The following is a 16859-nucleotide window of genomic DNA, read 5'->3' as shown; positions in this document are numbered from 1 at the left end:
AGGGTGGAGCCCTCAAAAATGAGATAAGTGCCTTTACTAAAGAGATCCCAGAGAGCTAGCTTGCTCCTTCTCACATGTAAGGTTACAGCAAAAAGACAGCTATCTATAAGCACGTAGACCCTTACCAGGCACTGAACCTGCTGGGACCATGATTTTGGACTTCCCAGCCCCCCAAACTGTGAGAAATAAATGTTTCTTGTTATTAAAAAAAAAAAAAAAGAAAGAAAGAAAAGAAATTAACTTAAAAATCAAAATCTGAAAAAGACAGAAAAGGCTTAGGTAATAAATTTGCTAGATCAATAAAATAGGTATTTTATAATTCTAGGAGGTAAAATATATAAAATCTCAATTATCTCTTAGAAGTAGGTGATTTAGATACCATTTCTCCTCAAGTGCTCTCTGCCAGCTCACAAAGAAAAAGAGAATCCCAGTTTTAGGATGTGGACTAAATTTCTCCTGCATATGATTAAGGCTCATAAAGGAGAAATAAAGGAAAAGCGTAAAGAGCGCTTGCTGAGGGCGGTGCGGCACTGAGTGTGGCGGGCTGACTGTGCTCCGCACGCATATTACCTTCAGTCGTATGATGTTGAAAGATACCGCTCTTATTCAAAAGCCCTGGCAACAAGCATCCACACAAAGTTAACAGGTCTAAATCATTCCTTGTCATCCCGGGATACGAAATGATGCTATTTCATCCTTCATGGTCCATATCAAGGCAGGTGGACAAAGTCACGAGAGTTTTGATTATCCCCAGAACAAAATGAAAATCATAATTCCTGCTATAGTTCGATCTGATTACGACTTTTTAAATTTATGATTTTCCCCTTGATGACAATGGAAAACTAGCTGATCACCCAAAAGAAAATTTTGTTTCATGCTTCCTTCATTTTTGCATTCTTATATGTTAAATACGTAGATCAATATGTGAATGTAATGCAGCTAGAGGCACATTTCGGGTGTGGGGTACAGCCGTGGGAGTCCTCACGTAGATCCCCAAAAGACACTAACACAATAGGAGAAGTGAATTCAAAGATCAAAAAGCCTTGGAGAGGAGGGGCTACTCACAATGTTCATCAGGGTGAGGAGGTAGTTCTGGACGTGCTCTTTGCCATGGAAGCGGACCACGGAGTCGTCCACCCCCAGCAGCACCTCGATGTTGTAATCGTTCTCTCCCGTGTGTCTGCGGTGCCTTGCTGCTTCCTTCAGCTGCTGGTCAATGCTGCTGGAAATAGTACCTACATCGTCAAGGCCTCCCAGATTCGACTCTATTGAGAAACAAAAGGAACTCAGGCATTTCAGCTTCCCCAAAGGGCTTTCTGACAACTTTTTACAAAAAAAGAATCTTCTAGGGGGTCTAACATTATAATCCATAGTCACTGAGATGCTGCTTTTCAGTTTATTCTTCAAATACTGTACATATGCTTCTGATCAGATGGAATTCCTACAAAATCAACATGGCAACACTGAGGGTGAAGCAACATTACTGTACAGAAAGCAGTGCCATCGTGCCAGACTGTTCCAGGAGGATAAGAGTGTGTACTTTCATCCTTCTGCCACTGCATCCTCAGCACAAAGCAAAGACAGTGGGGAGACAGACAGAACAGCTACTAAGTAGTTATTAAATAAATGGACATTATAAATTAAAAAATCATGTGTTGCTAAGTTTACAGCAGTTAATTTAAGTTGCTATAATCCTGGGGGGGGGGGAGTTGGAATTTGCATCACATAAATTTAAATCATTCCTTTTGCCAGTAGCCTTAACTTAAAAACCAAATTAGAGCATGATAACATGAGAGCATCGTTGTAGAATTATCAGGCATGATACAGGACTTTATTTATTTCTTATGAGTATGGTTTTCTAGTGAATGCTGCTGGGGAGACACTATAGGTCTCCACATTTGTACTGGCCATCACCTGGACAGCAGGTCATTGCCATAGCTATATATATGCGAATCTGTGAGACACCAAAGTAAGAAGTCAGTCAGAAAAGACATCCAAAGAAAAATAAAAGAGGAAACAATTTGTTTTCATTTTATACAGTTGAAGGAATTTTATTTTATTTTCCAAATGGACAAAACACACACACACACACACACACACACACACACGATACAAATATCCATATAAATCTATCTATCCATTCATCTATCCATCTATCTATCTAACAAGACAGACAGTGAGAGAAGCATTCTCAGGTTCTAATTATCTTGATTATCTGCTTTTGGATTTCCATATTTTTGGTGACAAAAAATGTTTTCACGAAATGAAAAATAAAATTTATCATGTGGATGCTAAAATAAAAGATATTCAAAACTGCTGGTATAAAACTGAAAGTAGAGAAAGCAGAATCATTTCCATTTCAAATTATATAAGCTGGAAAGGATTTTATTTTACAAACTGCCTTGATGTCTGTAACAACCCCCCGTATCTGGAAACAAGTTTGACAGAACCAGTTCTGACTCATGCTTTATATGGGAGGCTTACTTAATGCTGCACTGGGGCCCATAAGCCATTTGAATCAGTGTTTGACATTAACAAATAGGCATTTTCCTCCAACTTTTGCAGTTTTAGCAAAGTTGAGGGGGGAAAAAGGTGTCTCTTGGCCAGGAAGATTGATGACCAAGCACTAGACACATGGGATTAGAAGTAGTAGAGGCACAGATCTTACTCACACCCTTTCCACTATTAAAAAACACACAGAAACACCAGCACCCTCCCCTGCAAGTATGGGCATAAGCTCTGAATATGACTACTCAGGTTTGAAAGCTATCCTGTAATTCACTTTGACCCAAGCCCAAATGCTAGATCATTAGCTGGGAATTTTCTTCTCATCGGGGAATCACATTGACTCCACAATACATAAATAACTCTTACCACCATCCACATCAAACAGAAAGTTTTCCTCAAAAGTTGTTTTTAAGAGCTGCAACCCACATTGAGGGCAAGAGACTACACCTGCAAACAGCTTTACCTAATTCAACCTCAAGCCTTTTCACACACTTGAGAAAGTGAAAGGTTGTGAGAGCTAATGTACAAATAGGAAACTCATACATGAGCTCCCAGTTCTAAAAATGGCTCTTTCTGGCAGACCTGCCAGTGACAGTGTCCAATGCAAATATACTAGCAATGTCATCATATCATTAAGTCTGATGCATGAATGGAGAAGACTGAATACTTATTTCAGAAAGACAGTTCCATTCTGCTCTAACACACCTTTGGTTTGGCCCTTGAATTCCTCCTTAAATACGCGGTTTTCTGGTAAGAGAAGAAAATCTCTTTTTTCATTGCATGAAGAACCTGGAAAGGAAGAAGGAAGTCCTTTTCCTTCAACCATTGCCCTGATTCAATCAAGAATACTTCTGTCCCTATTTCCCCCTGTGCACTACAGTGCCCTTTCTATGATTCTTAAAGTGGGCAGTGTCAAACATTGCAAAGAAAGACAGTGAAAAAATTCTGGCACTTTTTATCTACACACATCAGTAGTAATTGCAGACAATTCTAAGGCTGTGAAATATCTTGACTCATAATGAATTTTTCCCAGTATACCCACTTTGTAATGTAATTGCCATGGGCTTTGTAATCCTGGCAGGGGCATCCTAGCAATGTGATTTTATTTAAGATGCTTACCCTCTCTAATCCTCACTTTCCTCATCTGTAAAATGGGATAATCCCTAATTTGCAGAGTTGCTGTGAAGAGATGATTATAGTAAAAGCACTATGTACAGTGCTTAAATATAAGCGCTCAACAAATAGTATCCACTGTTACTATTATGATGACAATGATGATGATGGTGATTTCCCATTGAGAGAAGCCTTCTACACCTTTTTTAAGCTTTCTACATTTTGTTTTATATATCAGAAATTAAATACAGTTTTTTTAAAATAGAGATAAGAAAAAAATCTAGAATTAGTGAAGGGAAATCTAAACTGCTAATAACTTTAGAAAGAATGAGGGTTAACTATATTTCCTGCAGAGCATAAAGTAGGTACAAGGAGAAAAGAATCTAGAATGTTTACTTTCAGGTAAATTAGGATAAAATCCAATGAGACAAGCTTTTTTTGTAGATTAAAAATCTAATATGAAATTGCAAAGAGTTAGCTAATAGATGGCACTGATCTTGACTCGGTGCATATTTATTAGTACCCATACATGTCACAGACCCCGAGAAGGTAAAGAACCACTTGGTACCAATGTTTGGGGGCACAGAGGTGACCAATGAAGTTATTTTTAGTGTTAAAGAGGATTGTTAGTGTTAAATAAGAATTTTGAACTTATCAAACAGATAAAGTAGAATACGATTTGTTTTGCTGATTATGAACACTTGGGCTTAAGACATTTTCAGGATGGAGCATGGCATGTTTACACACCTAGCGATAGTTACAGGAAGTCTAAGTGTAGACTGCTGAAATGACTCCCAACCCAGAAGAAATTCTATAGTCTGAAAAATGGCAGGAGACAAAGGTAAAATTGGAAAAGTACAAGGTTTGATCAAGTTCTGAATTGAATACAAATACATTTGGGGTTAGAAAGCAATCTCAAATATACTGTGATAGAGGCTCTGATAGAATCATCTATTCTTATCAATTCTCTCTTCCCTAAGGAGTAGAATGTTAATTTAGTTTGAGGTGGTCATAAACCCAACTAAAAGTCACTCGCAGTCTCTCTTGGGACTACGGACCCCACGTGACTAAGAACAATTCAATGAGATATAAGCAGAAGTATTGGCTGGTATGAAAGTCTCCCACCAAGCCTCCTCAAAAGAATGTGATTCATCTAGGTAGGTTAGACCCTGTAGTCCTTTACTCATTATTCTTCCTGCTTCCTAGAACGTGGACATGATGTCAGGAGTTCTATGAGGTAACCTTAGAATCAAGGCATGTGCTTAGTATGACGGGGGGCTATAAAGAAGAGATCTGACCCCACGATGACTGTGGAACTGGCATCCCAGTCCTGGAGTGCCTAGCACCAGACTTTGCTACACGTGGGGGATAGCACTTCTATCATGTTTTGGCCAAGTTTGGGTTTTCTTTTATGTGTCACTGAATCTAGCCCTAATAGATAGAACATTGACAATAATTTTGTTGTGTAAATTCCTCATCAGTCCTGCTCCATTTGGGAATGCAAGTTAATTTTCATGTGGATAAGCGAATGGTAAAGTAAGGTTCAGTTTATCAAAATGTCCCAGCTTTCTTTGTAGTACACCAACTTCAGAAAATGAGGAAGGAAATGTTTTACAGTAACCATAAACATAGGATGAGTCTATATGTATAAGTTTAACATTCTTCACAAACAGAATACAGTTGTGAAAATGAAGGGACCAGGATGCCACAAGCTGGATTTTCCAATAGTAGGTGGAGATCCTAAGATCAGAGCTAAAAATAGGCATAAAATTCAACAAATGTCATATGTTAACATCGGAAGCAGAGAGGAGTTAAATTGTGTTGACCCGTTAAATCATCCAATAGTGATTTTTCCACTGATATCTTTTTTAAAAATTTATATGTTTATAATTCCTAAAAAGATACACTACCAGCACCTCCATATACGGGGGGCATCATTCCACCAAGATATAAAAGATTTCTGTGAAAAACAGCTGAATCCTTCACCAACTGGGAAATTCCATAATGATAGTTCAAAGAACTATATTCAGGCCAATTTATGATGTCAATTCCGAAATTTCATTAAGTAACTGTTGCTTTTTTTAAAAAAAGACATTACCATTGAATGAATATTAGTTTCCGTGATTTCTTTTCCCCAAAAGTTCTAATTCTAAAGTACACATTTGCTTTTGTTTTCACTAAGGGATAGCATACAGCATTTTTTTAAAATGGAAAATGTCTTACCTTTCAAGTGAAAAAAATAGCATTTCTATGGTTTGAGTTTATGATCATTAGCAAATAAAAAAACAGAAAAGTCACCTCAATGTCTAATACATACGGCATTCTGACTTTTCATGTGAATCTCTTATATGACAGTTAAAATGCTTTCAGCTGCAAATAAAACTTTAAAGTGTTTTAAGCAACTAGGAAACATATTAGTTTGCATTGCAAGAGGCCCAGGAGTCAGATGATTCCTGGGTTTATCGGTTTATTGACAGATCATCAAGTAAGCAGCTTTCTCCATCTCTCATATCCTGCCATTCTTGGTGAATCAACTTTGTTCCCAGATCAGCTTCTTTGATTATTTCAAAATGGCAGCACCAATTCCAGCATCATAGCCAGGTACCACAACTTGTGTCTTCCCGTACATGTTTCTTAGTAGTCAAGAACAATCTTTCCTAGAAGCCCAGTACATTTAACTATAAGTTTTAGTGGTCAGAATTGAGTCACATGCCCATGTAACAATGATTCACAGATAAGGAGAACAGAACCCCACCTATGTCCTAGTTCCATCAGAAATCAGCCCCTGTAAAACTGAGCCTGCCCGTTCCTGAAGATGAAGGGGGGAGGCGTTGAAACAAAAAAGAGAGGAAAACCAATATTGTACAGGAAATCCACACTGTTGAATTCTCCTTTTCTGATCCTCCTCTTCCTGCATTCCCTACCACTGCTCTTCCACTGGTCTCTTTTATTCTGTCTTAGTTTGTATTAATGCAGTTTGTGTTTTGTTTCTGTTATTGCAATCTGTTTGCCTAGAGATCATTTCCCATTCTCCTGCAAGGTACAGTCCTTCATTTCCATGGTAGGGGACTCTCATCATTGTTGCTTGCCTAGCCCATTCCAATTGTTTCTTGAATAAATTACTGAAAAATTTGGGTATGGGCAGAGTTGTCAGACAAAATACAGTATATTCTGTTACACTCAAATTTCATATAAACAACACTTTTTAAAAATAAACATGTTTCAAATATTGTATGGGATGTGACTTACACTAAAAAGTTATTCAATGTTTATTTGAAATTTAAATTTAAATGAGAATTCTGTATCTTTAATCTGCTAAAACTAGCAAGCATAGGTATGGGGTGGTCTTTCTCCAGGAGGTCCACATAGTTACACGGTTTTATGCCCACCCACCCTCAATTCCCTGCTCCATCCCTGTATACTCAGTTCTGGTATTGGGCATTGACCCAGGGATGGCCAAGTACTATATCCCATTTCCTTGATTCTAGTGATCGGTTAATGGATGGGTAAATGGTCTAAGTCATACCAATTAAACTATGACCTAGGATTATTTTATTTGTAGTTACTAGGAAAGAGAAATTCCCTCTACTAAGCTTGAAACTCGCACAGTATAACATGGAAGCTGCTTGGGACTAGGATGAGGATAGTTGTTGGTCTACGTTTAATGCAAGAAGAAGAAAGTGAAGATTAAAATGGAGAGAACAGATTATGCTCTATTGACAACTTTCAGCCACTGAATTCAACCATTCCTGAAACCTTGGTCTTTTCAATTTCATGAGTCAATAAACTACTGCCACCTCATTTTCTCTCTCACGACTTAATTTTTTTCCCTTAAAACAGTTTGATGTTAATTCCTAACAGCCAAAACTAAAAAAACCTTGATAAATAAACCCATCTATACCCTTCCTGCTACAGTCATCAATTGTCTTCATCTTCCTTCCCACTCTTCCTTAATAAATTATTCTTGGGCTATATAGTCCTTTGAAAAGGTTGACATGCTCTCTTTAATCTCCCAAATAAATTATTTTATTCTCTTTATCTCATTGGAAATGAAGGGCTTTTCTACTAGTGACGTATTTCCTAGTGTGTTTCTTCTATTGTTCTTATTCAGCTAAAACTATAAACTTATCTTTGAAGGACAATAGTTTTTCATTTCCAAATATTATCCCTCTGTACATTGAATAGCATTTTAATTAACATCTCTCCTCTTCTTGACTAAAATATATTCCATCTTACTTCAGGTTTTTGTAGATGACCTCTCTTAAATCCAAGAGTAGAAAAAGGAGTCCCTACACTCAATGTACTAGAGTACATTCTAGCAATCTGACACTGCTAGAAGTTAAAGTTTTCTAGGTAAGCTCAACTGCATAGAAGAGAGAGAGAGAATTCCATTTCACAGCTGCCAATTTCAAACCTCAAATTATGTACATCAGTTGCCTCGTATGTGCTACTTTTAAAGGTAAAGAGATTTCTTCATTTCAGACTTCCACAGAAACTCTATTTGAGCATAGTAAATTTTTTCCAAAGGCATATGGAATGATTTCATAAAAATTAAACAAATCATTATAGCTAAATTATGAATATTAATACTTGCCATACATTCTTTCCAATAAATATATAAAGAACAGGGCGTGAACCTACACTGTTCTAAGCCCTGGGAAAACAGCAGTGGACCAGGCAGACATGGAGCTTGTCCACACTGAACTTGCATTCTAGTGATATATAAGATGAAGCAGGGTAAGGAGAATAAAACAGGTTGAGGGGAGTAAGAAAGACACGAGGAAGGCACAATTTTGGATAAGGTGTTCCGAAGAAGGTAGAAAATGGACAGTGATCTTATAAAGTGATGGAATGAGCCACATGAATATCAATATTGTATTTGTGGGAGATAAATATATACTTTTAATACCTATATATAGAGTTTTCATTTATATCATAGATCTTTTAGAATGAGGTTGTATGGTGGAATACCAAGAAAATCAGAATAAATTCAGGAATATGGCAGGCAGACTTTCTAAAATGGCCCCCAAAAGATCCATGGAACTTGTGAAAATAACAAGATATCAATCCTATGATTATGTTATATGCACAGCTGACTGTAAGATAAAGGCATATTTCAGGTGGGCCTGATCTAATCTCATAAGTCATTAAAAGTGCAAACCTTTCCCTGACTGGTTGCAGAAGAGAAGGTCAAAAACGTGAACTATGAGAAGGAAAAAAGGAAATAATATACAATTGTTGACTCTGAAGATGGGGGGGGGGGAGGGCTTGTGCAAGGACCAGAGAGAGATTTCGAATTGCTGACAATGAGCCCTAGTCAACAACTATTGAGGAAATGGGGACCTCAGTCCCACAACAACAAGAACCTGAATTCTGCCAACAGAGGGAATGAGTTTGGAAGTGGATTCTTTCCTAGAGCCTCCAGACAGGAGTTCAACCTGGCTAGAACCTTGATTTTGGCCTTATGATAGCCAAGCACAGAAATCAGTCCACTCACCTTGGATTCTGATCTACAGAATGTGCGCTAAAAAATGAGTTCTTGGTGATTTGTTATGCAACGATAGAAAAATAACACAAAAAGAACAGAACTCGAGGCCCAGCTCTACTATGCTCCATCTGTAATTATTTGGGAAAAATGCCAAACTTATCTGGGCCTCAGTTTCCTTACCTATAAAATAAATGGGCCGTGCTAGAGGATCACTAAAATCTTCTTGGCTAAATTTCCATAATTAATCATTGGGCCATGATGTCACTATTTTAGATGATTAAAGTTGCTTTCTTGATCATAAATGATTGATCATTCTTATAATTAACTTGTTGTTAAATCCTTGGTCAAGGATATGATTCACAATTAAAACATTTCACATGGAAAAATGTGCTACAGTATAAGAAAAACTGCACTATGATATAAATACTTTGTGACGATGTAGAAGTCTAGTAATTTATTACAATAAGACATAAGCTTCTCATTTACCATTTAAACTGGTAAGAACAGATACGACATTCGATCTTAGCCCAAATGCTGAGAAGCGATTCGTTTACCATTTAAATAAAAACACAGAGTGTTCATAAAGTCTGGAGGCATAGAAAAATGTATATAATATCATCAAGGACATCTTCGATTTCTTCCCTGAAAAATAAAGTATTATCTATGTTTCCAGATTTTGTAGACAACCTAAAAAGGTTTAGTAAAGGTGACATTTAGATTATTTAAGTATTTACACATCCACAACACCAACCACAAGTTATCCTAAGTGATTAAAAATTCACCGTATGCCATTTTGTTGTGTTGCAATAAAATTTACTATGCTACCTGCCAACAAATTTTTACCAAAGTTATAAAAACATGGAATTAAAAATGCATATTAACCATAAAATGAAAACACTGAAGTGGTCATCTACATTTTTTAATTTGAAGTTGTATGCTCACTTGAATAATACTGATCAAACAGTTTTGACTACATTCCGATGAAAGGTTATTTTTTTAAGCAAACTGTGATTTATTCATACTCCTCAGCAACAAAAAAGAATAAACTATGGATATACAACTATATACAGAAATCAGTAGCATTTCTATACACTAGCAATGAAGTCAAAGAGAAATTTAAAAAACAACACCATTCATAATTACACCAAAAAGAATAAAATACCTAGGAACAAACTTAACCAAAGAGGTGAAAGACCTATACTCTGAAAACTATAAAACACTGATGAAAGAAATTGAAGACGACACCAACAGACAGAAAGATATTCTACACTCATGGATTGGAAGAATTAATATTGTTAAATATTATTTAAATTATATTGAATTATAATAATTGAATTATATTGAATTATAATAATTGAATTATATTGAATTAATATTGTTAAAATGTCCATATTACCCAAAGCATTCTACAGATTCAATGCCATCCCTATCAAAATACCAACAGCTATTGTCACAGAACTAGAGCAAATCATATTAAAATTCACATGGAACCACAGAGGACCCCAAGTTGCCAAAGCAATCCCGAGAAAGAGAAACAAAGCTGGAGGTATCACAATTCCAGATTTTACGAGCTACTATACTAAGCTGTAGCAAGCAAAACAATATAGTACTGACACAAAAATAGACACATAGATCAATGGAACTGAATAGAGGGCCCAGAAGTAAACCCACACACCCCTGGTCAATTAATCTATGACAGAGGAGGCGAGAATACAGTGGGGAAAATACAGTCTTTATAATAAATGGTGCTGGGAAAACTGGACAGCTACATGTAGAAGAATGAAACTGGACCACATTGTGACACCATTCACAAAAATAAGCTCAAAATGGATTAAAGACCTAAACGTGAGACCTGAAACCATAAAAATCCTAGAATAGAACACAGACAGTAATTTCTCTGACACTGACCCCAGCAACATTTTTCTAGATATGTCTCCTAAAGCAAAGGAACTAAAAGCGAAAACATATTGAGACTTCACCAAAACAAAGTCTTTCCTTAGTGAAGGAAACCACCAGCAGAACAAGAAAACAACCTACTGAATGGGAATTTGCAAATAATATGTCTGAGAAGGGATTAATACCCAAAATATGGAAAGGTTAATTTTATAACCCTATCATATGTCATCAATATATTTAAGCCATAGTAATTATTGCAGATTTAAGATAAATTACGACAGAGCAATATTTTCTATCAAATACTACGATTGGAATAGTTTAACTGCCAACCCCAAAATATTATCCACATTAACTTTAAAACATGGCATGTTTTGCAGTCAAAAAAAATTGCTGAGCCATTCCTAAAGTGAATTTCCATTAAAGACAATTATTTGCTAAAATAAAATTATTCTTAGTCTAACAAATAAAATCCACCAGAGGGAAAGAAGTATTGTTATATTTACATTTTACTCATATAAATACACGTCTATAATACATCCTCCCACATAGTCCTGATCATATGAAAGCCAAAAAATCAAGTTTGTTTTTATATCTTCTGTTTTTGTAAACGTATGTAATACAGTTTTAATAGCTGTTTTCATCCATTGTTTTCTAACATTTCTGTCCCTTACAGATCAGTTCTGATTGATTTTTCTCATCTTCGTGGGTTGCACTTTCGTACTCCTTTGCATGCTTGCTAATTTTGATCAGATGTCTGACACAGTGAATCTTACCTTGCTCATTGCTGGTGTATTCCTATTCCCGTAAATATTCTTGAGCTTTATTCTTGGATGCAGTCAAATTACCTGAAAACAGTTTGGTCCTTTCAGGTCTTGCTTTTCAGATAAATCAGAAAGGACCAGAGCAGTGCTCATCTAGAGCTAATTATTCACCCCGACCGAGGGAAGACCTTTCTGTGTGCTCCGTCCAATGCTGGGTGAATCGTAAGATGTTCCAGTCCACATAGTTTAAACAAGCACTATTCCCAGCCCCGTGCAAGCATGAGCACTGTTACCTCTAATCCCCTCAGGCGGTTCTTTTCCAAAATTTGCAAAATTTCCTCACATATATGTGCTGATTAGGACTTGACTAAATACTAGAGGGGAACCTGTTCAGATCTTCAGAGTTCTACCTCTGCAGAGTTCTCCTGTCGCTTATAGTTCTGTGAACTCTGGTCACCTTCATCTCCCAGACTCTCAGCTCGGGCTTCTCCACTCTGTCTGTCAGGCTCGGCCTGGTTGTCCTTCCCTGAGATTCAGACTAAAAACCCTTTAGGCAGTAAACTGGAGTACTGCTGAGGTTCACTTCATTTGTTTCTCATGTCTTAGGGATCCCTATCCTTCACTGCCCGATACCTGGTATCTTACAAACCGCCGTTTCATATATTTTGTCCATTTCTGGTTGTTTAAAGCAGGAGGGTAAACCAGTCTCTGTTGTTCTATCTTGGCCAAGAGCAGAAGTTCACTTAATTTGGTTTTGCTAAGAACATATGGTAGTTTAGAAACTTGGATTTACAGGCATGTTACTCTGTAACATGACTTAGAATTTTCTACAGCAATTCAGCTTTCCCCAAATAGCTTTCTACACACATTTACTTGGACTTGGGGAAGTTAGGCAGTAGTGAAATGTTCAGTGTAAAAGTCCTGACAACACTCTTAATTTAAAAAAAAAAAATCATACTTTCATAAGATATTAAATCTCCTTGAATATGTTCTTACAACATATGATATTATATGCAAAAAAGAGACTTAATAAGGTTGAGCAGTCTTTAGGAGATCTCAAAAAATATGCATATTCTGTTCACCTTACTCCTAGAACAATCTGAATTTCTTTGTTCCTTAAAAGCTGGTTGAGCCAAGAGGTACTGTAAATGTGTTTACAGAAAGAAACTTTCTTCCAAGAGTAGTCCCCTCTCAAAAAAAGCTGCTTGTTACTTAACACAAACATGGAGGGAAATAAAAAAATCAAAACCTTAGCAAACACAGGTATCATCTTACAGTCCAAAGAACACAATGTTTGAAATATTCGCTGAAAAGGTTTTGCATGGAGAATTATAAACTAGGTTTTGTAAAGAATTATAAACTAGGGTTTTTTTTAAATCATATGTAGATGAGAGAAAATTGGGGGTGAACTGCAGGAAGTCATGTTTTAGCAGCGAAGGCAAGAAATACATCCTCTAAATCAGGGTTCCCTGCGGGACATTTCCTAAAATCAACAAGGGCTCCAACAAGCGGGATGAAACTGCTCACTCAAAAAAAGAAATCATCTCGTGAAAAGAAAAGTGAGACCTTTATGCATTTTTAATTCAAGAAATCTAAACATTTATACATCCAGCTCAAATCAAGGAATGGCATATTTGATGGGTTAACACAGATGTAGTGAAAACATTGCACCACTGACTGTCATCGAAGTCAATAAATACTGATACTTTCTTCAAGTATCAGATGGGAAATCCAGATAAGTCTGTTTCTATGTGAGTGGGAGCTAATTTCAGCTCAACTCATTCAGTACTTTTGAAGATCTAATGGATTGGTTATACAAAAAGAAGCCTCACAAATGGAAATACTAGGATCACTAACAATTGCCAGCATTCCTTTCTCTGCTCACTCCCTCTTTACTTGATTTCCTTATTATCCTCCTCACTTGCTTGCACCCATCTATTTCCAAACATTTCTTGAGTACCTTTTTAGCATGGAATCTGACCTAGCTTCTGCGAATAAAAGGTGAATAATCCCAGTGCCTGTCATTGAGGCAGTCACAGTTTAATAGGGAGGAAAGACAGGTAAACAGATGTTTTGATACAAGGTAAGCAAGTATGTAACTGAAGTAGAACCAACTTCCTCTACTAGAAGAAATGTGAGACTATTTCAACAGAGGAGGTGATATGTAAGCTGGATTTTATTTTTTTAAAAAGATTTTATTTATTTATTCAACAGAGATAGAGACAGCCAGCGAGAGAGGGAACACAAGCAGGGGGAGTGGGAGAGGAAGAAGCAGGCTCACAGCAGAAGAGCCTGATGTGGGGCTCGATCCCATCATCGCCGGTATCATGCCCTGAGCCGAAGGCAGACGCTCAACCGCTGTGCCACCCAGGCGCCCCTGAGCTGGATTTTAAAAGACTCGCAGAAGTTAGACATGGCGACGAAGAGGAAGGGCCATTCCAGGCAATGACACACATGCAGAAGACCTGACAAGGACCGACAAATGGGGGGAATAGAACTTCAAAAAGGATGGAAGAAAAATAAGTGAAGACTTGTGTCGAGAGATGTGGTCACTAAGGAGGTGGAAGCAAGATCATGAAGAATCTTAAATAATTTATACACAGGCTTAGAGCTGGGTTTGCTGGGGTGGGGGGTAGTTCTGTATCGTGCCTGTTCTCCTGGCATAAATATTAGTAATGTTTTCTTTCGCTCTCAAATGTGGCCTAGTTTGAACAACCAATCAGGTGGTCAGGTTACTTACAGGTGTCTAGGTATCAGAATGTGATTTTTAGAAGGAGGGCTGAAGCTATACAATTCTCCTTTGTGCACGTATGTTCAACGATAACAGAGGCACTGTAATAACAGGACTTCCATGTTCTGTTGCAGTGATGTTCCCTCCCCGTTGAGCAAACAGGGTGGTGAATAGGATTATGTGGCCATCAACATCCATTCCAACCTCCTTGCGTTGTCAGTGCCTGCAGAGGTCAATGTGCTTGCCCCAATGTGCTTGCAGTGAGGATTCCTGGTGAGCATTTGGTTATGCCAACCTGAGTGAGTTTTGAAATCAGGAGTGGCGAATGTGGTTGGGGAGACATTGTAGGACTGGGGTACTCTGTAGAAGCTTGTTACGTCTAGTTGTGGGCTGTGTGGAGGCTGCGAGGAAAGCGCAGAACAGCAGTGCCTGTTGTAACCTTCGGAGAAGTCTTCATTCTTGGAGTCAACAGGTCTGGCGGCAGCTCGCTCGTTCCCCCCTTCCCTGGCCTGAGCTGCAAGAGCAGCAGCCCGGGTGGGCCACTAGGCTGTATCATTCTAAGAACAAGTCCAGGAGCTCAAGCCTAGCGGCCACTCCTTCAATCATTCCAACAATTTAATGCACACTTAATTCTTTATATTAAATCGTTTCATGCTTAAAATAGCTAGTGTGGTTTCAATTTCCTGGAACTGAACCTTGACATATATATGGTAAGTTATTTAACAAAACTGGGCCTCAAATCCACAGCCATGTAATGAGAGGGCTGGCCTACTCAGCGATCTGCAAGATCTCTCCTACCTCTAGAATTCACTTCTGTGATTCTATGATTGTGTCAAGTTTGCCGAATACCTCCCTCCATTTTTCCTCTCCTACAGCCCTGAGAAACTGCTTCCAATCTGGCCTCTAGCTTACATTTCCATATAACTATTTCACTAAGATCACTATTAATAAACTTTTAGTAGTCAGAAAATACACCAAAAGCCATAGGATGTGTACAAGACAGCCACTCATCCATTTAACAAATATTTATTGAGCTCCTAATCATGCCAGGTGCTCCTAAGTAATATTTTATAAACTCCTTGACCTAGTCCAAGCATTTGTTTAGACAAAACATTCCTGAAAGTATATTTTGTCTTTGTCTTGTTTGCAATTTAATAATAACTGTCACTCCCCAACCTCTAGATATCCCCTCTCCGCCCGTCTTCATTCCCGGCTTCAGTCAGGCTATTGCCTCTTTATAGAAACTGACCTGAGTCAAATAAGGATTTCTTTTTCCTTCTCTCTATACCAGTGTCTCCATTTCCAGCCCATTTTGCTTTCCTTAATAGGGTGAATCATCACACATTCTCTTCACTGATGTGGTTTTTCAACTTCACATTTTATTCTTCTCACTCTTAGTTTCCCATGTCTCTTCAGATGGTCCTTTGCTGGATCCTGTGCTCCTCACCACCTGGCTGAGAATCACCCAAGGCCCTTTGCTTTCATATTCCTTCAGACAGATCATTCAGTCATCGAATTTTAATACCTTTTTAACCTTAAGTTGCATATCCTGAGTTACAGAACATTTCTACGTTGCTGTTCCAATGTCTTCTCACTATAATTATTCTCAAAGCATTAACTTCTCTCAACATGACAATCCTTCAACAATCTTCTCGTATTTCCTCTCCAGGAAATCAAAACTCTGACGTCATTTTTACTTTGCTTGCCTCATCAGGCCATTCCCAAGTTCTGGTAATTCTTGTTACACATTATTCTTAGATTTGCCATTCTGCATCCAGTATCATACCCCAGGTTCCGTATTGGACTCTGTCTTCTCGTTCCCTATTTTCTGTCTCCACCGATCCTATGTTCGGCCACTTAAATGATCTCCTTTAAATGCTATCACAAAAGCTTTGGTAGTGCAAATTTCCTTTCCTCATTAAATCTAAATCTTTTGTCAGTGGCCAAATGTTTCACTATACTTAAACTACATATCATTTATTGTAGTCTGGTTTCATTTTTTTCTTTAGAAGAGTTAATCTAATTGTCATTTCACAGTCTACTCATTTCTGCCCTTTTACTTATTTCATTAGCCTAGAATGTTGTCCACCTAACTAAACAGTATCACAAAAAATCCTTAAAAGAATTGACCTAAGTGTTTCCTATTCAAGGATCATCTCATGTGACTCTAATCAATATATTAAGCAATCCTAGAGGACTTCCTATTAATGTTTGTAATGTTTGTAATTAAAGCCAAAACTTAAAAAAAGTGTTGAAGGGTAAATTCATGTGCTATTGCTCAATGAATACCAGAGTAAGTCCTTGGTAGAGCAAAGAATAGTCACAGATAATAAACTCACCACAGCATATAACTTCATGTAAC

The 16859-nt window shown here is 37.6% G+C and overlaps 1 protein-coding gene and 1 pseudogene across 1 annotated transcript in view; both read right to left on the bottom strand.

Annotated features, from left to right (window-relative positions):
* The window catches only part of ADAMTS3 (ADAM metallopeptidase with thrombospondin type 1 motif 3), a 248822-nt gene that overhangs the window by 61628 nt on the left and 170335 nt on the right, over positions 1 to 16859 (bottom strand). The window contains exon 5 of the mRNA XM_008693199.2: positions 1066 to 1265. Coding sequence (XP_008691421.1) covers positions 1066 to 1265 — 200 coding nt within the window. The remainder of the gene's footprint in view (positions 1 to 1065; positions 1266 to 16859) is intronic.
* LOC121101585 lies at positions 9490 to 9655 on the bottom strand (annotated as a pseudogene).

This window comes from Ursus maritimus, unplaced genomic scaffold (assembly GCF_017311325.1).
Source record: "Ursus maritimus isolate PB19 unplaced genomic scaffold, ASM1731132v1 scaffold_8, whole genome shotgun sequence".
NCBI classification, from domain to species: Eukaryota; Metazoa; Chordata; class Mammalia; order Carnivora; family Ursidae; genus Ursus; species Ursus maritimus.
The sequence above is the reverse complement of the archived record's forward strand: the minus strand, read 5'-3'. Positions and strand labels throughout refer to the sequence as shown.